The sequence below is a fragment of the Chrysemys picta genome, chromosome 2 (assembly GCF_011386835.1).
Source record: "Chrysemys picta bellii isolate R12L10 chromosome 2, ASM1138683v2, whole genome shotgun sequence".
NCBI lineage: Eukaryota > Metazoa > Chordata > Testudines > Emydidae > Chrysemys > Chrysemys picta.
The window spans coordinates 275,065,714-275,084,186 of NC_088792.1; the positions used below are offsets into that span (position 1 = coordinate 275,065,714).

The 18,473-nt window shown below is 45.5% G+C and overlaps 1 protein-coding gene across 1 annotated transcript in view; it reads left to right on the forward strand.

The window, feature by feature from the left end:
- The window catches only part of CCN4 (cellular communication network factor 4), a 57,310-nt gene that overhangs the window by 27,358 nt on the left and 11,479 nt on the right, over positions 1 to 18,473 (forward strand). Inside the window, exon 2 of the mRNA XM_024102673.3 lies at positions 17,371 to 17,650. Within this exon, the coding sequence (XP_023958441.2) occupies positions 17,371 to 17,650 (280 nt within the window). The remainder of the gene's footprint in view (positions 1 to 17,370; positions 17,651 to 18,473) is intronic.

Below are 18,473 nucleotides of genomic sequence, written 5' to 3' on the forward strand. Positions count from 1 at the left end.
CATGGGGATAAGGCGGGCAGCCTATTAAATTGCAATTGTGCTTTATGGAAGAACACACACATGCCCCCCATTCCAAAGGGGACCTACAATGAGTAATAGTGTAACACTGAAATAATTTTTCGTGGGTAAGAACCTCACTTCTTCAGATGCCTTAAGTGAGGTTCTTACCCACGAAAGCTTATGCTCCCAGTACTTCTGTTAGTCTCAAAGGTGCCACAGGACCCTCTGTTGCTTTCTACAGATTCAGACTAACACGGCTACCCCTCTGATACCTGAAATAATTTTGTTTCCCTTTATTAGCCCAACAGGCTTCTTGTGTTCTTTCCCATCACTGTCTGACTTACAAAAGTTGCCACTGCTGGTTTTTAAGGCATGTTTTCCACCTTCTGCCTTTCTGCTGTTTGCTCAAAGCAGAGGATTTCCGGGCCTTTGTGGAAAGTATACGTTTGGCCAGTGCTATATCTCCCATTCTGCATAGAAATGATACCCCGAATAAGGCATTCCACAGGTTTGCAACTAGCAGTGAGTACAAGGGGGGGAGAGACTGAACGTATGTTTATGTCAGCTGTTGAGGTAGTAAAGTCATTTAAGCATCTCTCCAGTCCCTAAAAGATACAAGTTCAAATCCTAGTAGGAGCCAGCTCATTCCATGTTTTCAAGCTTTAAAAAAAAAAAATCTGAGGCCAGACCTGCACAGTTTCTTGTGTTTGAGCACACACACTGGAGCAGATTTAACCAGACAGCAGGGTTCCATCCGCTGGTGGCAGAAGTTGCTGTGTTCTGAGTACTGCCTCAGCCAAGATTTGAGCAAGGCTATCGGTGACCCAAAGACAGCAGCTATTCTCAGGGAGCCAAATGGGAACCTCTTCCCAGTTGAAGTCAGGCAGAATCCGTGCACAGCCTGTGCCAGGCAGACATTCCTCTTTGTGTAGCTCTCTTAAACAGCAAGCTATTTATTATTTGTATTATCATAGTCCCCGAGAGCCCCGTCATGGACCACGACCCCATTGTGCTACACACGGAGAAAACAAAGACTTTGCTTTTACAATGAGGTTTTTTTTTTTTCTTGGAACATCAATTTTCTCAAGAGAGATCTAATGCAGAGGCTGCATTTTGTCTTATCTTTTGCACTAAGTCTAGTGTACAATTTAACAGAAAGGATTGTTTTATGGTTCTTTGCAAGACCCACCTTGTAGATGATGTCATTCAAGGCCAAATGGCCGATGATATTTTGTTGGTTGCTTTGAGCTAGACATCACAGTAATGGATGCACTCCATATGCCTCTTTAACCAGTCTTATCATGGCTGTGTTTTTGCAGTCTGTAACTTGACAGTCTATTCAAAGACGGGGGATGGAAGGACTGTCTGAGGCTGTGCCCATCAGTGCCTGAATGACTAAGCCACTTTCAAAATGAGAGCAAGCTCCCTGCTCTGTGAGTAGCCATCTGCAAGGAAGATATATAGACAATAGCAAAGCAACATGGGGGCAAGTCAGGAAACCAAAGATGAAATAAACTGACCAGTGGTGGAAACATGGAGAGAGAGGAAAATTCCTACTAGCTGGTGCCTTGATGATTTACTACCTGATGGGGTGATCTGGAGGAATAATTCCTCTGGCTTGTTGAAACTGGAGAAGGACAGTGATTGCAAGACAAAGGGAGAAGTAAATGCAGCACATAGATACAGTGCAAAGGATCCCCAGGCACCAGTGAACGAGCAGTGTGGTTTAGTTCTGGAGCTGGAATTAGGAGGGAAACCCAGCATCTGCCACGGACTCATTCATCAACCTCGTGTTCTTGGCAGGTTTAAGGAGGGCATTTGTAACCTATTCATAATACTTGAATTACCAAATGGCACCAAAGTTTGTGCTGCTCTCCACTAGGGTGACCAGATGTCCCGATTTTATAGGGACAGTCCCGATTTTTTAGGCTTTTTCTTATATAGGCTCCTATTACCCCCCACCCCATGTCCCGATTTTTCACACTTGCTGTCTGGTCACCCTACTCTCCACATTTAGTATGTGATTCACCCATCCCTACTGGAGACTTTTCTTTGCTGCTTCTCAGACTTTCCCAATTGACTTGTATCTGTCCAAGTCATCCTGTTACTGAATAAATAAACTGTGCAGAGCAAATATCTTATAATCTCTGTTGATTTTGCCAGACGAGCTCATAAACCGAACAAATCCAGAGATAGAAACGTACACGTTCTTCTAGGACATAAAATATTCCATCTCATATGCACATTAGGTGGGTTCTTTCTTTGGCTGTCAACTTGCCAAGGACGCCACAGAATTTTAGGTGACCCTGATCTAAGAAAATGCTGCTCTTTATTGGGAAAACCTATAGGAGGCATCTAGTCACCTTTTTAACGGCTAAGTTCTTTCTGTCTAAACAATTAGAAAAATAGGCAAAGATACTTTTCTGGGAAAATGTGAAAGAATTCTGAGGCCACAGTGCTTGTGCCAGCATAAGCAATATTTTGGCAAACAGCTGAACATATGTAATCCGTACATTTTAAATAGATGAGTTCCAGTAGGGATGAATACTTCCCAGCATTCGCTTGCATTTTTCACACAGATATCTTTTCCAGCTCAGGCTAGTGGAAATGATTTGTGCATTGCTATCAAATCCATGGAAATATTAACCACTGGCTTGACAAGTGATTTTATTTTCTCAGCCCAGTGAGCATGTCAGTAAAGACAGACACTGTTTCTTCTCTCCCCTCCCCGTCCCTTCTACTTAGCACAGTGGCCAGTGCAGAGCTAGGATAAATCCTGTTGCCATCTGAAGTCAGATAACTCTATACGACTGCCCCTTACCTACTGGATGACAGGCTTTGGAGTCTGGGAATTAGGTGCCTAAATACCTTTGGAGGCTCTGGGCCTGAGTGGTTTGGCCTTGTGTAACAGACCAACACTTGCCATGAAAAGGCTGCAAGGTTAGGTGCAGAAAACGGTGTTGTTAACTTAATGATTTTGTTGCTAGACTTAGTGACTTTTTGGTTTCCCTAGCGAGGAAATAAGTGCCAAGATGACCAGTGACAAATCTAGTGACTTCCACTGCAGATTACATTGATATTGAGAGAAAGAAGTCGCCAATGTGTATAGTCACAAAATTATAATAAAATCCATTCCACGCTCTTCAACTACATGATCCTGCCGGCGGCCCTCAGCCCTGAGCCGGGGGGCACAGTGTCTGGACAGGATACAGCAAACCCGCCGAGCTGAGGAAGGCCTGAGCAGCGGCAGCCAGCGATGTCAATCTGCAGGCACAGCCTGGCCCAGAGTCAGGTGGGGAGGGAGGAGGCTGGGCTGGGGTGGCTTGGCTGCAGGGCCGGCTTCAGCAAGCAGGTGCTTGGGGCAGCCAAGGGGAAGGTCGGGCTCTTCGGCGGCGGGTCCCTCGGTCCCTCTCGGAGGGAAGGACCTGCTGCCGAATTGCCGCCGAAGAAGAACCAGAGTTGGTGGAGCAGCCGCCGAAGTGGCTTTTTTTTTTTCCCCCCGCTGCTTGGGGCGGCAAAAACCCTGGAGCCAGCCCTGCTTGGCTGGGCACGCGCAGCAGAGCCGGAGCAGAGGAGATGGCATCTCAGCCATCGCCTCCCAAGCCCTGGGAGAACCGGTGCCTTGTGGGTACCACGGCCTCCCCCTCCTTCCTGGGGATAATCCCTGAGGCCCTGCCCCGCCCCCGCTTGCTGGGGGGGAGACTCCCTCACATGGCCCCTGCCCTACCCCCCCCCCCCAAACATCCTACCCCAGCTCCCCCCCCACGGGAGAGAGACTCCCTCACTCAGAGGGTGCTAGGGTGACCAGATAGCAAAAATCAGGACTGGGATGGGGGGTAATAGGCACCTATATAAGAAAAAGCCCCGAATATCAGAACTGTCCCTATAAAATCAGGACATCTAGTCACCCTAGACAGTGTCCTGGGCGCCCCTCATTCATTGAGGGGAGAGATATTCCCCTCATGTGAGATGGGCACTTCTTATTGCATCTCTCTGAAATGTTCCCTCGTGTAGGTTACATAGCGACATCTAGCGACTTTTCAGGGCTTCTCGGATGACTTCTTGCTATGTGGAAGTGCTTCTTCAAGGGGGAGCAGCCTACGATGATGTGTTCTCTGTTTTATCTTTCACTCTTTTGAAACCACCGAGCTGCCCTGATGTGAATGTGAAGTGATACTTGATTCAGCATCTTTGTCACCAAGTGTGGAAAAGGTCTGTTTAAGTTGGCATCAGTATTTACTGCTAGCTGGTCATCTGTGGGTAAATTATATTCGTGCCTTCAGTCTCACCCTTAATCACTGGTGAAGCTGATGAGTTCATCCTTGTTAACAACTTGGGTGGGAGTGGGGGACTGCTGGGGTTATTTTTGCTTTGTTTTTGACACATTCAACCCCATTTTCTGTTTTCAAATCATCCTTGGTCAGATTTTAACTGCTTCAAACGTATTCATTATTTGACATGATTAGGTTTATACAAACATATTTCAGGTTCTAGTGGTTTGCAACCAATTTGCTATGATTACTGATTAGGGTGGTCACTATTTGTAATTCATTATTCATGCTGTGTGATTGATCAGCTAAGTCACATGGTATTTCTTCCGCTCCTTGACTGTGGGAGCGAATGCAAATGTTGCTAGTCTATAAGTAAAACAAGATGACAATGATTGAGTCCCTGCTATATCAACTAGAGAGACCCTTAGATAGCAATACACTTATACTAAATTATTTTCCCTATCTAGCACAGACTTTCCTGAAGTTTCACCCAAACCAATACAAATGCGCAAAAAATAGCATCAGTCAGTGCCAGATATGAGTGCACGTATTTTGGAAAGTGACTATGTTCCGACTTTGCTGTCTTGTTTTCTATGACATCTGTCACCATCCCTGTTTTACATAATGACACAAACTCCTTTGCAAATATAGATTGGAAGTGGAAATCTAGGTCTTTAATTTTAAATGTTAGTAGGGAAGGAAGGGACTCAGGGTTATACGCTGCCAGGCTTTTCCTCCTGTTCTGGGCTGAACCTGCAACCTTTGTATATTGAGACCAGTCATGCTGGCTAAGTAATGGAGCGCTCCAGTTGCTTTGTTTCTTTTTATTTTTGTCCATGTGTGTGGTTTCAGTTCTCGGTTTAGATCAAGCCAGATTTCCACTGATTCTGTGACAGTAGCGTGCTCAGACATTCTGTAATCTGTATAGTCCTACTGAAACCTCCTTCATTCATTAGCTTTTGCAAGTTTCTTAGTATTTATTTTATTATTTGTATTGCTTTTCTGTTCAGTTCCTTACTGTGTAACAGGTGTGGTATATCATGATCAAAGCCCTCCTCATACTTAGTGCAAACGCCAACATACTTTTGATAGTTGGGGGTATAGGTATAGATGCAATGTTCCTGAGATCCACCAAGCGTTCCTGGGGAATCTGGGACAGCTGTCTCCTGATCCTGTCAGACAACCACAAGACGGGTGGTGGAGACGGAAGAAGTTTTGAATCACAACAGTGTACTTTAGGACTGTGTTTGGAGAGTTACTCCTCTCCCAGCAGGGTTTAAATAGTTGTACTTGTCTTGGAGCAGATGGACTGAAAGGATTAGCCTTCCCATCACCAAACCACCACCAAAATTAGCACTGTTGTGGCCACCTTGTTGAGCAGAGAGGTTGAGACTCTAGTCATGGAATAGCTGGTAATAATAGATGTATTATGTCATCAAGTAGTTTGACCTAGCCGTCCATTTTAGTACTCCAAGGAGCAACCCTGTTCCAGAGGGGCCAAGTCAGGGCAGCTTTAGGAAACATGCAATTCTGTGAGTACAGAAGGGCTGTGGTGCTTTTTTACCAACTCTAAATCATCGAAGACCTGGCTTGCAGCTGCTACGTCACATTATAGCTGGTTCAACTAAACTTTCTGCACATATATTTCAGGATATTTCATTCCACTAGGTGGAACCAATAGCAAAGGGATACAGTAGTACCTCGTAGTTACGAACACCAGAGTTATGAACTGATCAGTCAACCACACACCTCATTTGGAACCGGAAGTACACAATCAGGCAGCAGCAGAGACCCCCCCCAAATACAATACAGTATTGTGTTTAAATGTAAACTACTAAAAAAAAGCAGCATTTTTCTTCTGCATAGTAAAGTTTCAAAGCTGTATTCAGTCAATGTTTGGCTGCAATCTTTTGAAAAAACAACTATAATGTTTTGTTCAGAGTTACGAACAACCTCCATTCCCGAGGTGTTTGTAACTCTGAGGTTCTACTGTATGGGGTGACTAGTGGATATAGAGCGTAAAAACATGGAGCTTTTTTGAGGTTTCACTTGCCTTACTACCTTGAATGATTTGAAATCCCAGGCTTATTTGCTTCATAATTACTTAGGACAGCAAATTTGGAGGAATACAGAGTAATGTCTTAACTAATAACAGGCCAGATTCTGCAAGCCCTTGGTAAATGCTCCTCCCATTAGGAGTTCCATAGATCAAAGGACTTGTAGGAACCAACCACAAATCAGTTCAATTAAATGAATAGTCTCTGTCGGGGGTCTCAAACTCCTTTATAGTGGGGACCACAGTTTTATTAGAGACCCCACTATTTACCACTTCGACTTGTGATTGTCCGGACCACGGCCTCTCCCATTCCCGATCCCATAGCAGCCCTCTATCAACTATAGCAGGTGCTTACATGGAAAAGGAATAGTAGAAATGTAATGTGTTTTATGAGCTCAGTTGCCTGATCAATTGATTGTTTATTGATTAGGTTATTGATTTACTTTGCCCTATTAACACACTGTAAATTTGGTAGGTCTTGTCCCAAGATCAGGCCCAGCATTATCAGAGTTACTGCTTTGGCAGCCCCATGGGTACAGCAATGACAACAACACTCACAGCAGACCTTTTGTATTTGTGAAAATTTTAGTATTACAATGATTAGTACAATAAGTTAAACAATCCAAACACGTAAAGTGAGATAATATAACACTGTCAATGCAACGGGCACCATTACATGTATATGCTCACTTTATCCTTTGGGAGAGTGCTAAGGTTGAGACAGATCCTAGTCCGACTCTGGCATGTCTGTGAAGATCTCCAGTGGCTGTATTGGAGACCAGATGTGCTATAGGCCTTCTTCTCCCCGATACATATGTACTGTGACAAAGTTCCTCCTCTATCTTGGTGGGTCCTGTGCTTATTGGTGGATTTTCTTGCCTCAGAGATTCACCATGTGGGTTGGGGAACAGCCCAGAGACCTTCCCCTCTGGAAGAACCCACAGTCCAGGTCAATTGGGAGGTTTGGGGGGAACCCAGGCCCGCTCTCTACTCCAGGTTCCAGCCCAGGGCCCTGTGGACTGCAGCTGTCTATAGTGCCTCCTGTAACAGCTGCATGACAGCTACAACTCCCTGGGCTACTTCCCCATGGCCTCCTCCAAACACCTTCCTTATTCTCAGCACAGGACCTTCCTTCTGGTGTCTGATAACGCTTGTGCTCCTCAGTCCTCCAGCAGCACACCCGCTCACCCTCAACTCCTTGCGCTCTTGCTCCCAGCTCCTCACACTCACCCCACAAACTGAAGTGAGCTCCTTTTAAAACCCAGGTGCCCTGATTAGCCTGCCTTAATTGATTCTAGCAGCTTCTTCTTAATTGGCTCCAGGTGTCCTAATTAGCCTGCCTGCCTTAACTGGTTCTAGCAGGTTCCTGATTACTCTAGTGCAGCCCCTGCTCTGGTCACTCAGGGAACAGAAAACGACTCATCCAGTGACCAGTATATTTGCCTTCTACCAGACTCCTGTACCCCACTGGTCTGGGTCTGTCACAGTACGTATAGCTGTTCCATCCTTTACCATAGCTTAACTTCCTCACCCTTATAGTGTTGGGGAGTCCTTATTCTATAGCTTAGTATGTTAATTAGCTTATGCTTGTTAACATAGATGCCAATTGGATTAGTATGGTTACCTACAGTTGAGCATCTGCTTATATTTCCCTCCAAAAACACTCTAAACTGGTTCAAACTGCCTTCTTGTGGTTACCTACCTGCAGTTTGCAGCATTTGTGATTATTACAAAACAATAAACAAACTCTTGTGCCATCTTGTGACTTAAAGTCACCGTTGGTTTACTTATTTATGCTAATTTATTGAGCAGCTACTCCTACTCAGGCTATAAGGCCTTATGCTAACTGTGTAAACTATTCTTATAGGTCTACCCTGCAGGTCTCTTGAGTTCCCGCCATTGGTTCCTTACCCTTTATCTACTAATTCCTACTATAAATATTACCTGGCTACAGCTGGAAATGCATGCAGAGCGAGCTCTCCACAGATCACCAGCAAGGGCTCCACAGACCAGTTTGGGAACCTCTATCTAGTCTTTACAAAATTCACAGGTAGCTCTAGCAACATCCTCCTGTTAGAGCAACAAACTGCACCTTGAAAGGAGTGTCAGTGATTAATATTTACATCCCAAGGAGCAAAACAGGAGAGGGGTCTGAGAATGTGATTTGAGCAAGGCACTGTCAAGCTCCGTCCAGACTCCTGGATCCTAGTCTCAGCTCTGTCAATGATATGGTGAATATAATCTAGGGCAAGTGATGCTAACCTTTCTATGCCTCCATTTCCCCATCTGTACAATGGAGATAAAAAGCTTTGCCTTCCTCACAGTGATATTACAAGGCTGAATTAATGTATGTAAAGAATTTAGAGATCTTCCCATGAAAGGGGCTACATATAGAGGGTGGGAACTTTGGAGTTCCCCCACTTTACACTAGCTGAGGCTTTCACCCAGTAAGTGCAAAGTATTAATGTTCTTTAGGTAAACAACCTTTCCTTGTTAACGTGATCAAGAGGCACTGCAGATTGTTATATCTCACTTACATATATCCCATGTGACTCAGGGTTTGGTCTAGGCTTATCTCTAGAAATAACAACATTACAGAAGAACACCTCAAGCGACACGGAGGCAATTGAGTGAATAAAGTTGTTTTAAAAGGCCATAACAACTTAAAGCAAAATGATGATACTGCAGTAAACCTGGGACTTTGCTACTGAAGAAAGAAGGCTGGAGATTCCCTTATGCTTGGTGTAAAAGCCGTCTGTTATTGCTGTGACTGGCTTGAAAGCCAAGCTATACAGTAGTTTTAGCACAATAACCCAGACCTTCAAGGTTTCAAAAATAAAACTAACTTACAATAATAGTGCTTCCTAGGGAACTGGTAAAAAGCAGCGCCAGTATGTAAGACATACCACTGAACGGTTGCCATCTACTTGGTTTCTTTAAATAAGACTTGTACATAAAAATGCTTGGCCATTATAAACACTGAGGCTGTTATGCTATCAACATGTTATGCTATCACTTATCATCTTCTCTTTCTTCCCTCCCGGAATGGGCACATATTAAATACTAGCTGTTGTTGGCTGGAGATGTGTTATTCTCCGCAGGTGCAAAAGGCACTTGGAGCCTGCCAAATAGAAGTCACGAGTGACCTTAACAGAGAATGATCAGCCATAACAGGGTGAGAGGCGCCTTGTGTTTTCCTTACATGAGCACAGGCTGGTAACTTGGAAGAAACAAAATCAGAAGTAATCATAAATAACTAGTGTTGAAATATTTTCGCCTGTGCATCCAAGATGGCGTATTCCCAGACTACAGGATTGGAGAGTAATCATGCAAAATAATTACTGAAAGCTGAAAACAGAAATTGCTTTTGGCATGCTGAGGGTTCCAGAATATTCTTGACAAAGAACTCAGCCCTTTGGGACTTTGGAGTCAACCTTATCCCCTAGCCCGCCTTTTTAAATCGCTCTGCAACCCAATCTTATGGACACAGCATGTACTGATGTTCTAATGAAAGGATTTCTAAAAGCTCAACTAGCATCTGAAATTGTATTGTGTTTTATTTTTTTAAAATCAAAATATGGCAATGAATGAAAGCCAGAACCACCATGATGCCTATTAGGTGGAGTATGTGAAAGGAGTTCTGTCTGTCAAGGTGTTCATAAAGTGTCACTACCCACAGTATCTATTCACAGCCATTATTAGTGGGTCACTGTCTGCATCACAAAACATGCCCCCACTGTGGGGACTGAATGGCATCCTTTATATTTCTCAAGTGCTACATGGATGAGTCTTTGAATACATGCTTAAATGCATTATAGATAATTTGCTGCAGCAGCTGACTGAACAGGCTGGAGGCTGAGCTCCTCTCTGGTCCCCAGAGCTGGTTCTTCCATGGTAAGGTTGAGGTGTGTTTTGGGGCAATAGGAAGAAGATACCTGTTCTGTTGTTTGACATCAGTCTCCAGAGAGACAAGGTGGGTGAGGGAATATCTTTTATTGGACCAACTTCTGCTGGTGAGAGACAAGCTTTTGAGCTACACAGAGCTCTTCTTCCGGTTGGGGAAGGTATTCAGAGTGTCACAGTGAGAGTAGAACCTCAGCGTTACGAACACCTCAGGCATGGAGGTTGTCCGTAACTCTGAAATGTCCGTAACTCTGAACAAAACATTATGGTTGTTCTTTCAAAAGTTTTTACAACTGAACATTGACTTAATACAGCTTTGAAACTTTACTGCACAGATGAAAAATGCTGCTTGTAAACATCTTAATTTAAATCAAGGAAGCACAGAAACAATTTCCTTACCTTGTCCAATCTTTTTTTTAAAAAACTTTCCCTTTACTTTTTAGTAGTTCGCATTTAACACCGTGCTGTGCCGTATTGGCTTTTTTCCCCTTCTGCTGCTGCCTGATTGCATACTTCCAATTCCAAATGAGGTGTGTGGTTGACTGGTCAGTTCATAACTCTGTTTATAACTCTGAGGTTCTACTGTAATTCCTCACAGGAAGTATAACTTTAGCTGCAGAGCAATGCTCCAGTCCTAAAAAAAAGAAGTGTCAGAACACACTTCCAGTAAGTTAGGGTTACCATATTTAACAAATAAAAAAAGAGGACTCTCCATGGGGTCCTGGCCCCGCCCATTTCCCACCCCCAGCCCTGCCCCAACTCCGCCCCTTCCCCGCCCCAACCCTGCCCTAACTCCGCCCCCTCCTCCCTCCCACTCCCAGCCACGAGAAAAGGGCTGCCCGAGCGCTACCGGCTTCACAGTTTGCCGGGCAGCCCCCAGACCCTGCGCCCCCGGCCGGCGCTTCCCCAGTGCAGCAGGAGCCCGGGAGGGGAAGCGCCCAGCCGGGGGCGCAGGGTCTGGAGGCTGCCCAGCAAACCGTGAAGCCGGTAGCGCTTGGGCTTCGGGCAGCCCCTATGCCTCCGGACCCTGCACCCCCGGCCGGGCACTTCCCCTCCCGGGCTCCGGCGGTGCAAGGTCCGGAGGCATGGGGGCTGCCAAAAGCCCGTAGTGCTCAGCTCTTAAACAGAGCTGAAGAGTCAGGGGAGGAGCAGAGCAGCCGCGGGAGGGGAAGTGCCCGGACGGCATTTTCCCGGACATGTTCGGCTTTTTGGCAATTCGCCCCGGACGGGGGTTTGATTGCCGAAAAGCCGGACATGTCCGGGAAAAACCGGATGTATGGTAACCCTAAGTAAGTGATAGTACCGGACATACTGTAATGCCATTACAGCTCCCCAAAAATGTGTCAGAACGATGTTCTGGAGCATTCCATTACTACTTGAGCTCTGAATCAGAGTGTAGCCCACACACTAACACAATGTAGTTCTGTTCCCCTATAATGGCATAGTGAAGTTTAAAAGTCTGCTACCGGCTTCAAGTTAATGGCTCTGGTCATGCTTTCACATGCATAGGTCCCAGGTTTGAGTCCTGGTGACTGGGTGAAATTCTGTGGCCCGTGTTACACAGCTGGTCAGATTAGATGACCTAATGGTTCCCTTTGGCCTAAAATGCTAGGAATCTACGACCTGAGCAGGGGAGTTGTGTCTTATATGGAGAATTGAACTGCTGTGGATCTCTGTCACTCGGGACAACTTCAGACACATTAGCAGACTCAAAGCTCTATCTGTGGCCTAGCCAGAGCCACCTTGCGTTAGCATGGGTTACATCACCCCCTCACATACACTGGTGGATTTATCTTCACAACATCCTTGAGAGGTACTGGAGCATTATTAACACCCCCTTTTTACAGAGAGGGAGCCGAGGCAGAGAGATTGAAGTGATTTGCTCAAGTTCAGGCAGAAATCTGGCAGCCTCTCTTTTGTCCCAGTCCAGCGCCTTCACCACATGATTGTCTTTGGAGACTGATGTACTTAACTCAACCTTGTATTTACAGTCAAACCTCAGAGTTATGGATAACAGAGTTACGAACTCACCAGTCAACCGCACACCTCATTTGGAACTGGAAGCACACAATCAGGCAGCAGCAGAGACAACAGCAACAACAACAACAAAAAGCACAAATACAGTACAGTACTGTGTTAAATGTAAACAACTAAAGAAAAGCAGCATTTTTCTTCCGCATAGTAAAGTTTCAAAGCTGTATTAAGTCAATGTTCAGTTGTAAACTTTTGAAAGAACAACCATAATGTTTTGTTCAGAGTTACGGACATTTCAGAGTTACGAACAATCTCCATTCTGAGGTGTTCGTAACTCTGAGGTTCTGCTGTATCTACCTACCTTATGGATAGATTCTCCTGAATCTGGCATAGCATCTCCAGATCCCAGGAACTGGAGCCTGTGCTCAGACCCACTGCTAATGCATCTCTTTCAGCACATTCATGCAACAAGGCGTTCTTAGAGCTCTGAAGGAATTCCAGCATAATCTATATTTTACTGATGGCGTCTGAGCAAACAACTACACCTCTACCCCGATATAACGTGACCCGATACAACACGAATTTGAATATAACGCGGTAAAGCAGCGTTCCAGGAGGGCAGGGCTGCGCACTCTGGCGGATCAAAGCAAGTTCGATATAACGCGGTTTCACCTATAACGCGGTAAGATTTTTTGGCTCCCGAGGACAGCGTTCTATTGGGGTAGAGGTGTACATATGCTTCAGCTCCACACCTGATGCTAGGAGCCACCCCAGTTATTTCCTATCCTAAGGATGGCCAGAAACTAGGATGCCTCTGTGTGATACCTATTGTCAGAGGTGGACATTTTTAATGCCCCGCTGTGGGGGACAAAGAGAGGGGGCGTGCACAAATTATAACATAAAAATGATCTTCTATGAACTAACAACAGCAGAACTATGGTTTGAGGTTTGTTTTCCCCTTTGCTATTTAGGTTAACTGAGCTGTAGTTTCATAGCTGCACAGGATGAAACCTTTGTCAGCCAATCTGCTGGCTCACTCTTGTCTAAACCAGCAATTCGCTGCAAATGCATTTGCTTATAGGGTTGTGCTGTGATAATGCACTCATTGAGTTGCTGTATCAGTTCTTTTTATATCTGGATTTGACCATTAACAGTTCCAATGATTAACAACAATGCAAATAGACTTATCTCATTTGAAAGGATTTTTGATAGCTTGCTGTACATATTGAAACTAGGCAGGTTGGAATAGGCAATGCTAAAGTAAAGGGCCTGCTTTGTTTTGTTTTTTCATTTTTGCTTTGATGCCACTCTGGCGTATTTTGTATTTTATTTGCATGGGTTTAAATGTAATTTATACCAACTCTAAGAGCAGAGCAGTGTAAAGGGATGTTAGTAGAAATGGGAATTGGGCCCAGAGCAAATACATTACATATATTGACTGTGATTAGTGATGTGTTAACTGGGCCTCTAAATAAAGTGTAACTAACATCTAAGATACGTATATGTATATTCACATGTATCTACAACAGACTTATAAGTGTTTAATAAATCTTGAGATCATGAACAGGCTACCCTGGCAAACAAATTACCCCAAAGCGAGAAAAGACTTGCTGAGTGTTGGCCAAAGTCCATAATGTGGAGTAATGAGATGCAAGGGACAGGAGAGTCTGGTGTTACTCTTGAGGAAACTCTCCAAACAGTGAGATGGCTTTAGCTGTGGGATTGTCTGCCTCTAGAGGAGTAGTGGACGATCCATTACTTAAAGCTAGGGCTGGTTGGGGAAATAGTTTTCCCCTCCCATGAAAATTTTTGAGATTTTGAAATTTTTTCCCTTCCAGATTGGGATGAAAAGTCCAAATCTCAAACTTCTGTGAACTGACATTCTGAAGGATTAAAAAAAAAAAAAAAGTGTTTCTGGACAATTGATAAGCTTTTTTGTTCCAATTTTAAAAGCCCCAATGGTTTAGCTTTAATTTCGAAACAAAAAGCAATTGTGAACCAGAAAAGGGGGGGGGGGGAGGAAGTTTTTGTTTCCACAATTTTGAAACTTGAGAAATTCATCAAAACTGGCCCTTTCCGCAGCAAGGTTCCGTTTTGCCAAATCGGCATTTTCTGATTGGGAATTTTTTTAACAAAACTTTTTCAATCAGCTGTACCTGAGGCATTTGAAACAGGAATATACGTAGGGAACAATCCTGCCTGGGTCCGGGACGGGCTAGATGGGCACAAGTGCCTGGTTTCCTTACCCTGCCCTTCCCTTGTGCCAGTGACGTTCTGTGCCCATGCACGCACTTTTCCAACAGCGCATTTGTGTGTTGAGCTGCTTGGAAAGCGTTTGCAGATTGGCATGTGCACAAATGGAGGCTGGGTTTAGAGGCCTCTAAGAGCCAGGCCCAGTGAAGCTTGTCCAGTTCTGATTGGTGGGAGATGTTTTTACAAAGCCACCATGTGTAGTGATGAAACAGAAGGGAAGTGAGCAGGCGGATGCCACCAGGCTGTTTGAGAAGGCAACTCGCTGAGATCAGTAAGTTGTAGAACAAGGAAGAGAGCAATCTGTAGGCCCAGACAGCCGTGCAAAATTTCCTTACCAATGGGTTGGCTGGGATTTGGAATTGCCAGCATTGGTAATAGTGGTAATTAATATGTCTTTTCAAATGGAAAGTACAGCGGGATGGGATATATTAGATACTTGTCATTAGAGTTCTATGGGACAGCGGCCCTTAATGCGCCATGAAGCCATCTCTCAAGGCTTAACTTTGCAGCACAAACACTTTTTCATAGACTCTTCATTGACTGTCTCCTGTTCTGATTCTGTCTTGAGTACCTTAGTGCAGTGATCTTCCACCTTGTAACAGCTGAGGAAACATTCAACTACTGTAGTAGCCGAGGGCCCCTCCATACTCTTGGGACAACCAGATATCGCATTGCAATGTGAGGTTACATTAATACATTACTGCAGTGAGACATCATTATATAATAGAGCAGTGTCGAGCTTTACACACATCTCTTCCATACCCCATCCTCTCTCCTGCTTGAGGAAAGCGATGTCACCCTCCTCTTCTTGGCTGTAGGAAGGCTTACAGACTCTCGGTTTTACACACTCACAGGATATTGGTTCAACTCTTACCTGTAAGAGAAGGGGAGGTTGGGAAATGGAACCCTGGCAGCAGCTTCACTGCACGATCTGTTGCCTCAGCATGCTCCATTTTGGGAGGTCTGCATATTCCCAGTAACTTGGGGAACTCTCCAAACAATGATACTTGTCTATTCCAACGTACAGGGCATTTCACCCACGTGCCAAGAGGCAGGGGCTGATGCTCACCTCTTTAATTCCCAACGGCTGTTTGTGGAGCCTTAGGGGGAAAAGAGAAAACAAGGCAACATCAGGTGCAGTGTGAGTGCCTCAAGAGCCCATCAAAGAGGAATATGCAATTGTGACAGCAACCTGACTTCAGTGTGAATCACAACTAGGCAGAGATGGCTGCAATACACCTATGGTATTTTTGACACTGACACGGATGAATAAGGGTCTAAGTCACACAGGCCCAGCTCCACAAAAGGAATCACAGGAAACCACTGTAATCCACAAAGCCTGAGTTAGGCAGTGAGGCTCCCTATACAAGGAATGGGGAGAGACAGGCCTCTCGGACTGCACTCCACGAAGCCATCACGGTCTACTAAGCCCCACCCCTCGCATGCAGCTAGGCGCCTAAGCCCAGGCTGCAGGGAGGTGCCTCCCCTGAATCAGGTGCTTGGCCACCCAAGTTGTGTGAGGGACCCAAAACAAAACAGTGGGGGTGGTAAACAGCGTCCTGTATAGCCGTTAGCCCAGTGGTAAGGTGCTCACCCAGGATGTGGGTGACTCCCAGTTCTAGTCCTTCTTTCTCTGGGGAGAAAGGGAGTTAGTGCTCTAACCACTGGCCCAAATGATATGTAATTGTTGACTTGTTTAGCTAAAGTGGAACAGCTTTAATAGGAAAGAGTGAGGAAGCCCTACACCAGAATATCTTATAGCCCCCATGACTAGGGCACTCACTTGAGGTGTGGTAGAGCCCAGTTCAAATCCCTTGTCCCCCTCTGGAAGAGAGGAGACTTGAACTGGGGGGGGGGGGAAGGGCTCCCACATCCTGGCTGAGTACCCTACCCACTGGGCTAAAGGCTCTGATGGGGGTTGTCTGCCTACCAGGTTGGGCCCCTGCATGTTACTTCACTGGCCAAACACCCATCTTTCCTGGCTTATGAATAGCTCTGGGGCTCAGGTGGGAGATAGGTCTGGATACCTAGAGTGAGGGAGCAGTGCGCATGCTCAGGCAGGAGATAAGCACCCAGGCATTCCCAGAGGAAAAACTTGGGTGCCAAGTAGCAGCACAAGCAGTTTTGTGGATCGCAGTGGTGTCTATCAATGGGACTTACGTACTTTCATGGAGCCCTCCCATAGGGTTTAAAGTAAATGTTACAGCAAGAGTAAATCAAAGCCGCATAGATGTGGGATGCTGCCAAGGAATTTGATTGTCTGTGACTTGTTTTACAATTGGGACGGGGGCTGGGAGGGAGAGGAGCTAAGAATTCATGGACCAGCATGGGCGAACCAGCATGGTAAAACAAGAACCAAATGTTTGGGTAACCGAGAACGAACGAACATATCTTCCCCTCTCGCTAGCCAATGCACTTCCACAGCGGGTCAGTATTGGAGACTGAAGTCTTGAAATACTGTACAAGGGGAAATTTGAAGCTTTACTGTAAATGAAAAATGGCAGGGATCTCAGGAGAACAGGAGTTTAATATAAGCCAGGGCTCCTTGACCTTCAGATCATGAAGAGGTGTCAGGGGGTCACAACCTCTTTGCCCTCCCCCAATTGCTAAATGGAGAGACATCCCAGCTGGGTCAGATAAGGGTCTCAATGTGGAAAAGGCTGAGCATCACTCAGATAAGGCCATCCAAGCTGGTGCTTCTCCAAACTCCTGACCCTCTACCCAAGGCTGGTGATGGAGATTACACAACAAGAGGGAGGTGGCTGCTCTCCAAATGAGGTCCACCTCCATAGCTCTTTGCTGTGATCCCGTCATTCCTTCTCGGTCCCTTTGAACTTGACATAGGTTAATTAGTGGATAAACCTTTCAAAGCCCTTCCTGAAAGGACTGTGAGCCTTGTTTGTTCGTTTGTAGGCTGTGTCCCAGGACTCCACCACCATGCCCCCTGCTGTCACCGTCGTGACTGAGGGCTACACACGGACTCAGTACTGTAAGTGGCCATGCGAGTGTCCCACATGGCCACCTCGGTGCCCAGCAGGGGTCAGCCTGATCACCGACGGCTGCGAGTGCTGCAAGGCGTGCGCCAAACAGATTGGAGAGAACTGCACGGAGGCTGATACCTGTGACTTCCATAGGGGCTTGTACTGTGACTACAGTGGAGACAGACCTAGGTACGAAATAGGAGTATGTGCACGTAAGTGATGTACATATATTTTTGGCTTAGATAAATAGCATTGGCAGCTCCTATTGCTCTGAATGTACCCAAGATTTGTCTATTAACATAGAATCATAGAAGTGTAGGACTGGAAGTAGGTCATCTAGTCCATTCCCCTGCACTCAAGGCAGGACTACGTAATAACTAGACCATTCCTGACAGGTGTTTGTCTAACCTGTTCTTAAAAACCTCCAATGACAGAGATTCCACAACCTCCCCAGGCAATTTGTCCAAGTGCTCAACAACCCTGACAGTTAGGAAGTTTTTCCTAATGTCCAACCTAAACTTCCCTTGCTGCAATTTAAGCCCATTGCTTCTTGTCCTAGCCTCAGAGGTTAACGCAGTGGTCCCCAGACTTTTTACCTTGCGCTTCCACCCTGGCCTTTGTCTGCATCTCTCCTCCCCCCAGAGACCATTTCTCCAGTTTGTCCACATCATTTTGAATTTTAATCCTGTCCTCTAAAGCACTTGCAACCCTTGTCAGCTTGGTATCATCCGCAAACTTTATAAGTGTACTCTCATGCCATTATCTAAATCATTGATGAAGATATTGAACAGAACCGGACTCAGGACCAATCCCTGCAGGACCCCTCTTGATATGGCCTTCCAGCTTGACTGTGAACCACTGATAGCTACTCTCTGGGAATGGTGCTCCAACCAGTTATGCACACACCTTATAGAAACCCCATCTAGGCTGTATTTGCCTAGTTTGTTATGAGCAGGTCATGCGAGACAGTATCAAAAGCCTTACTAAAGTCAAGATATACTTGACTGTAAACCTTCCATTCTCCCTGCCCCTGAA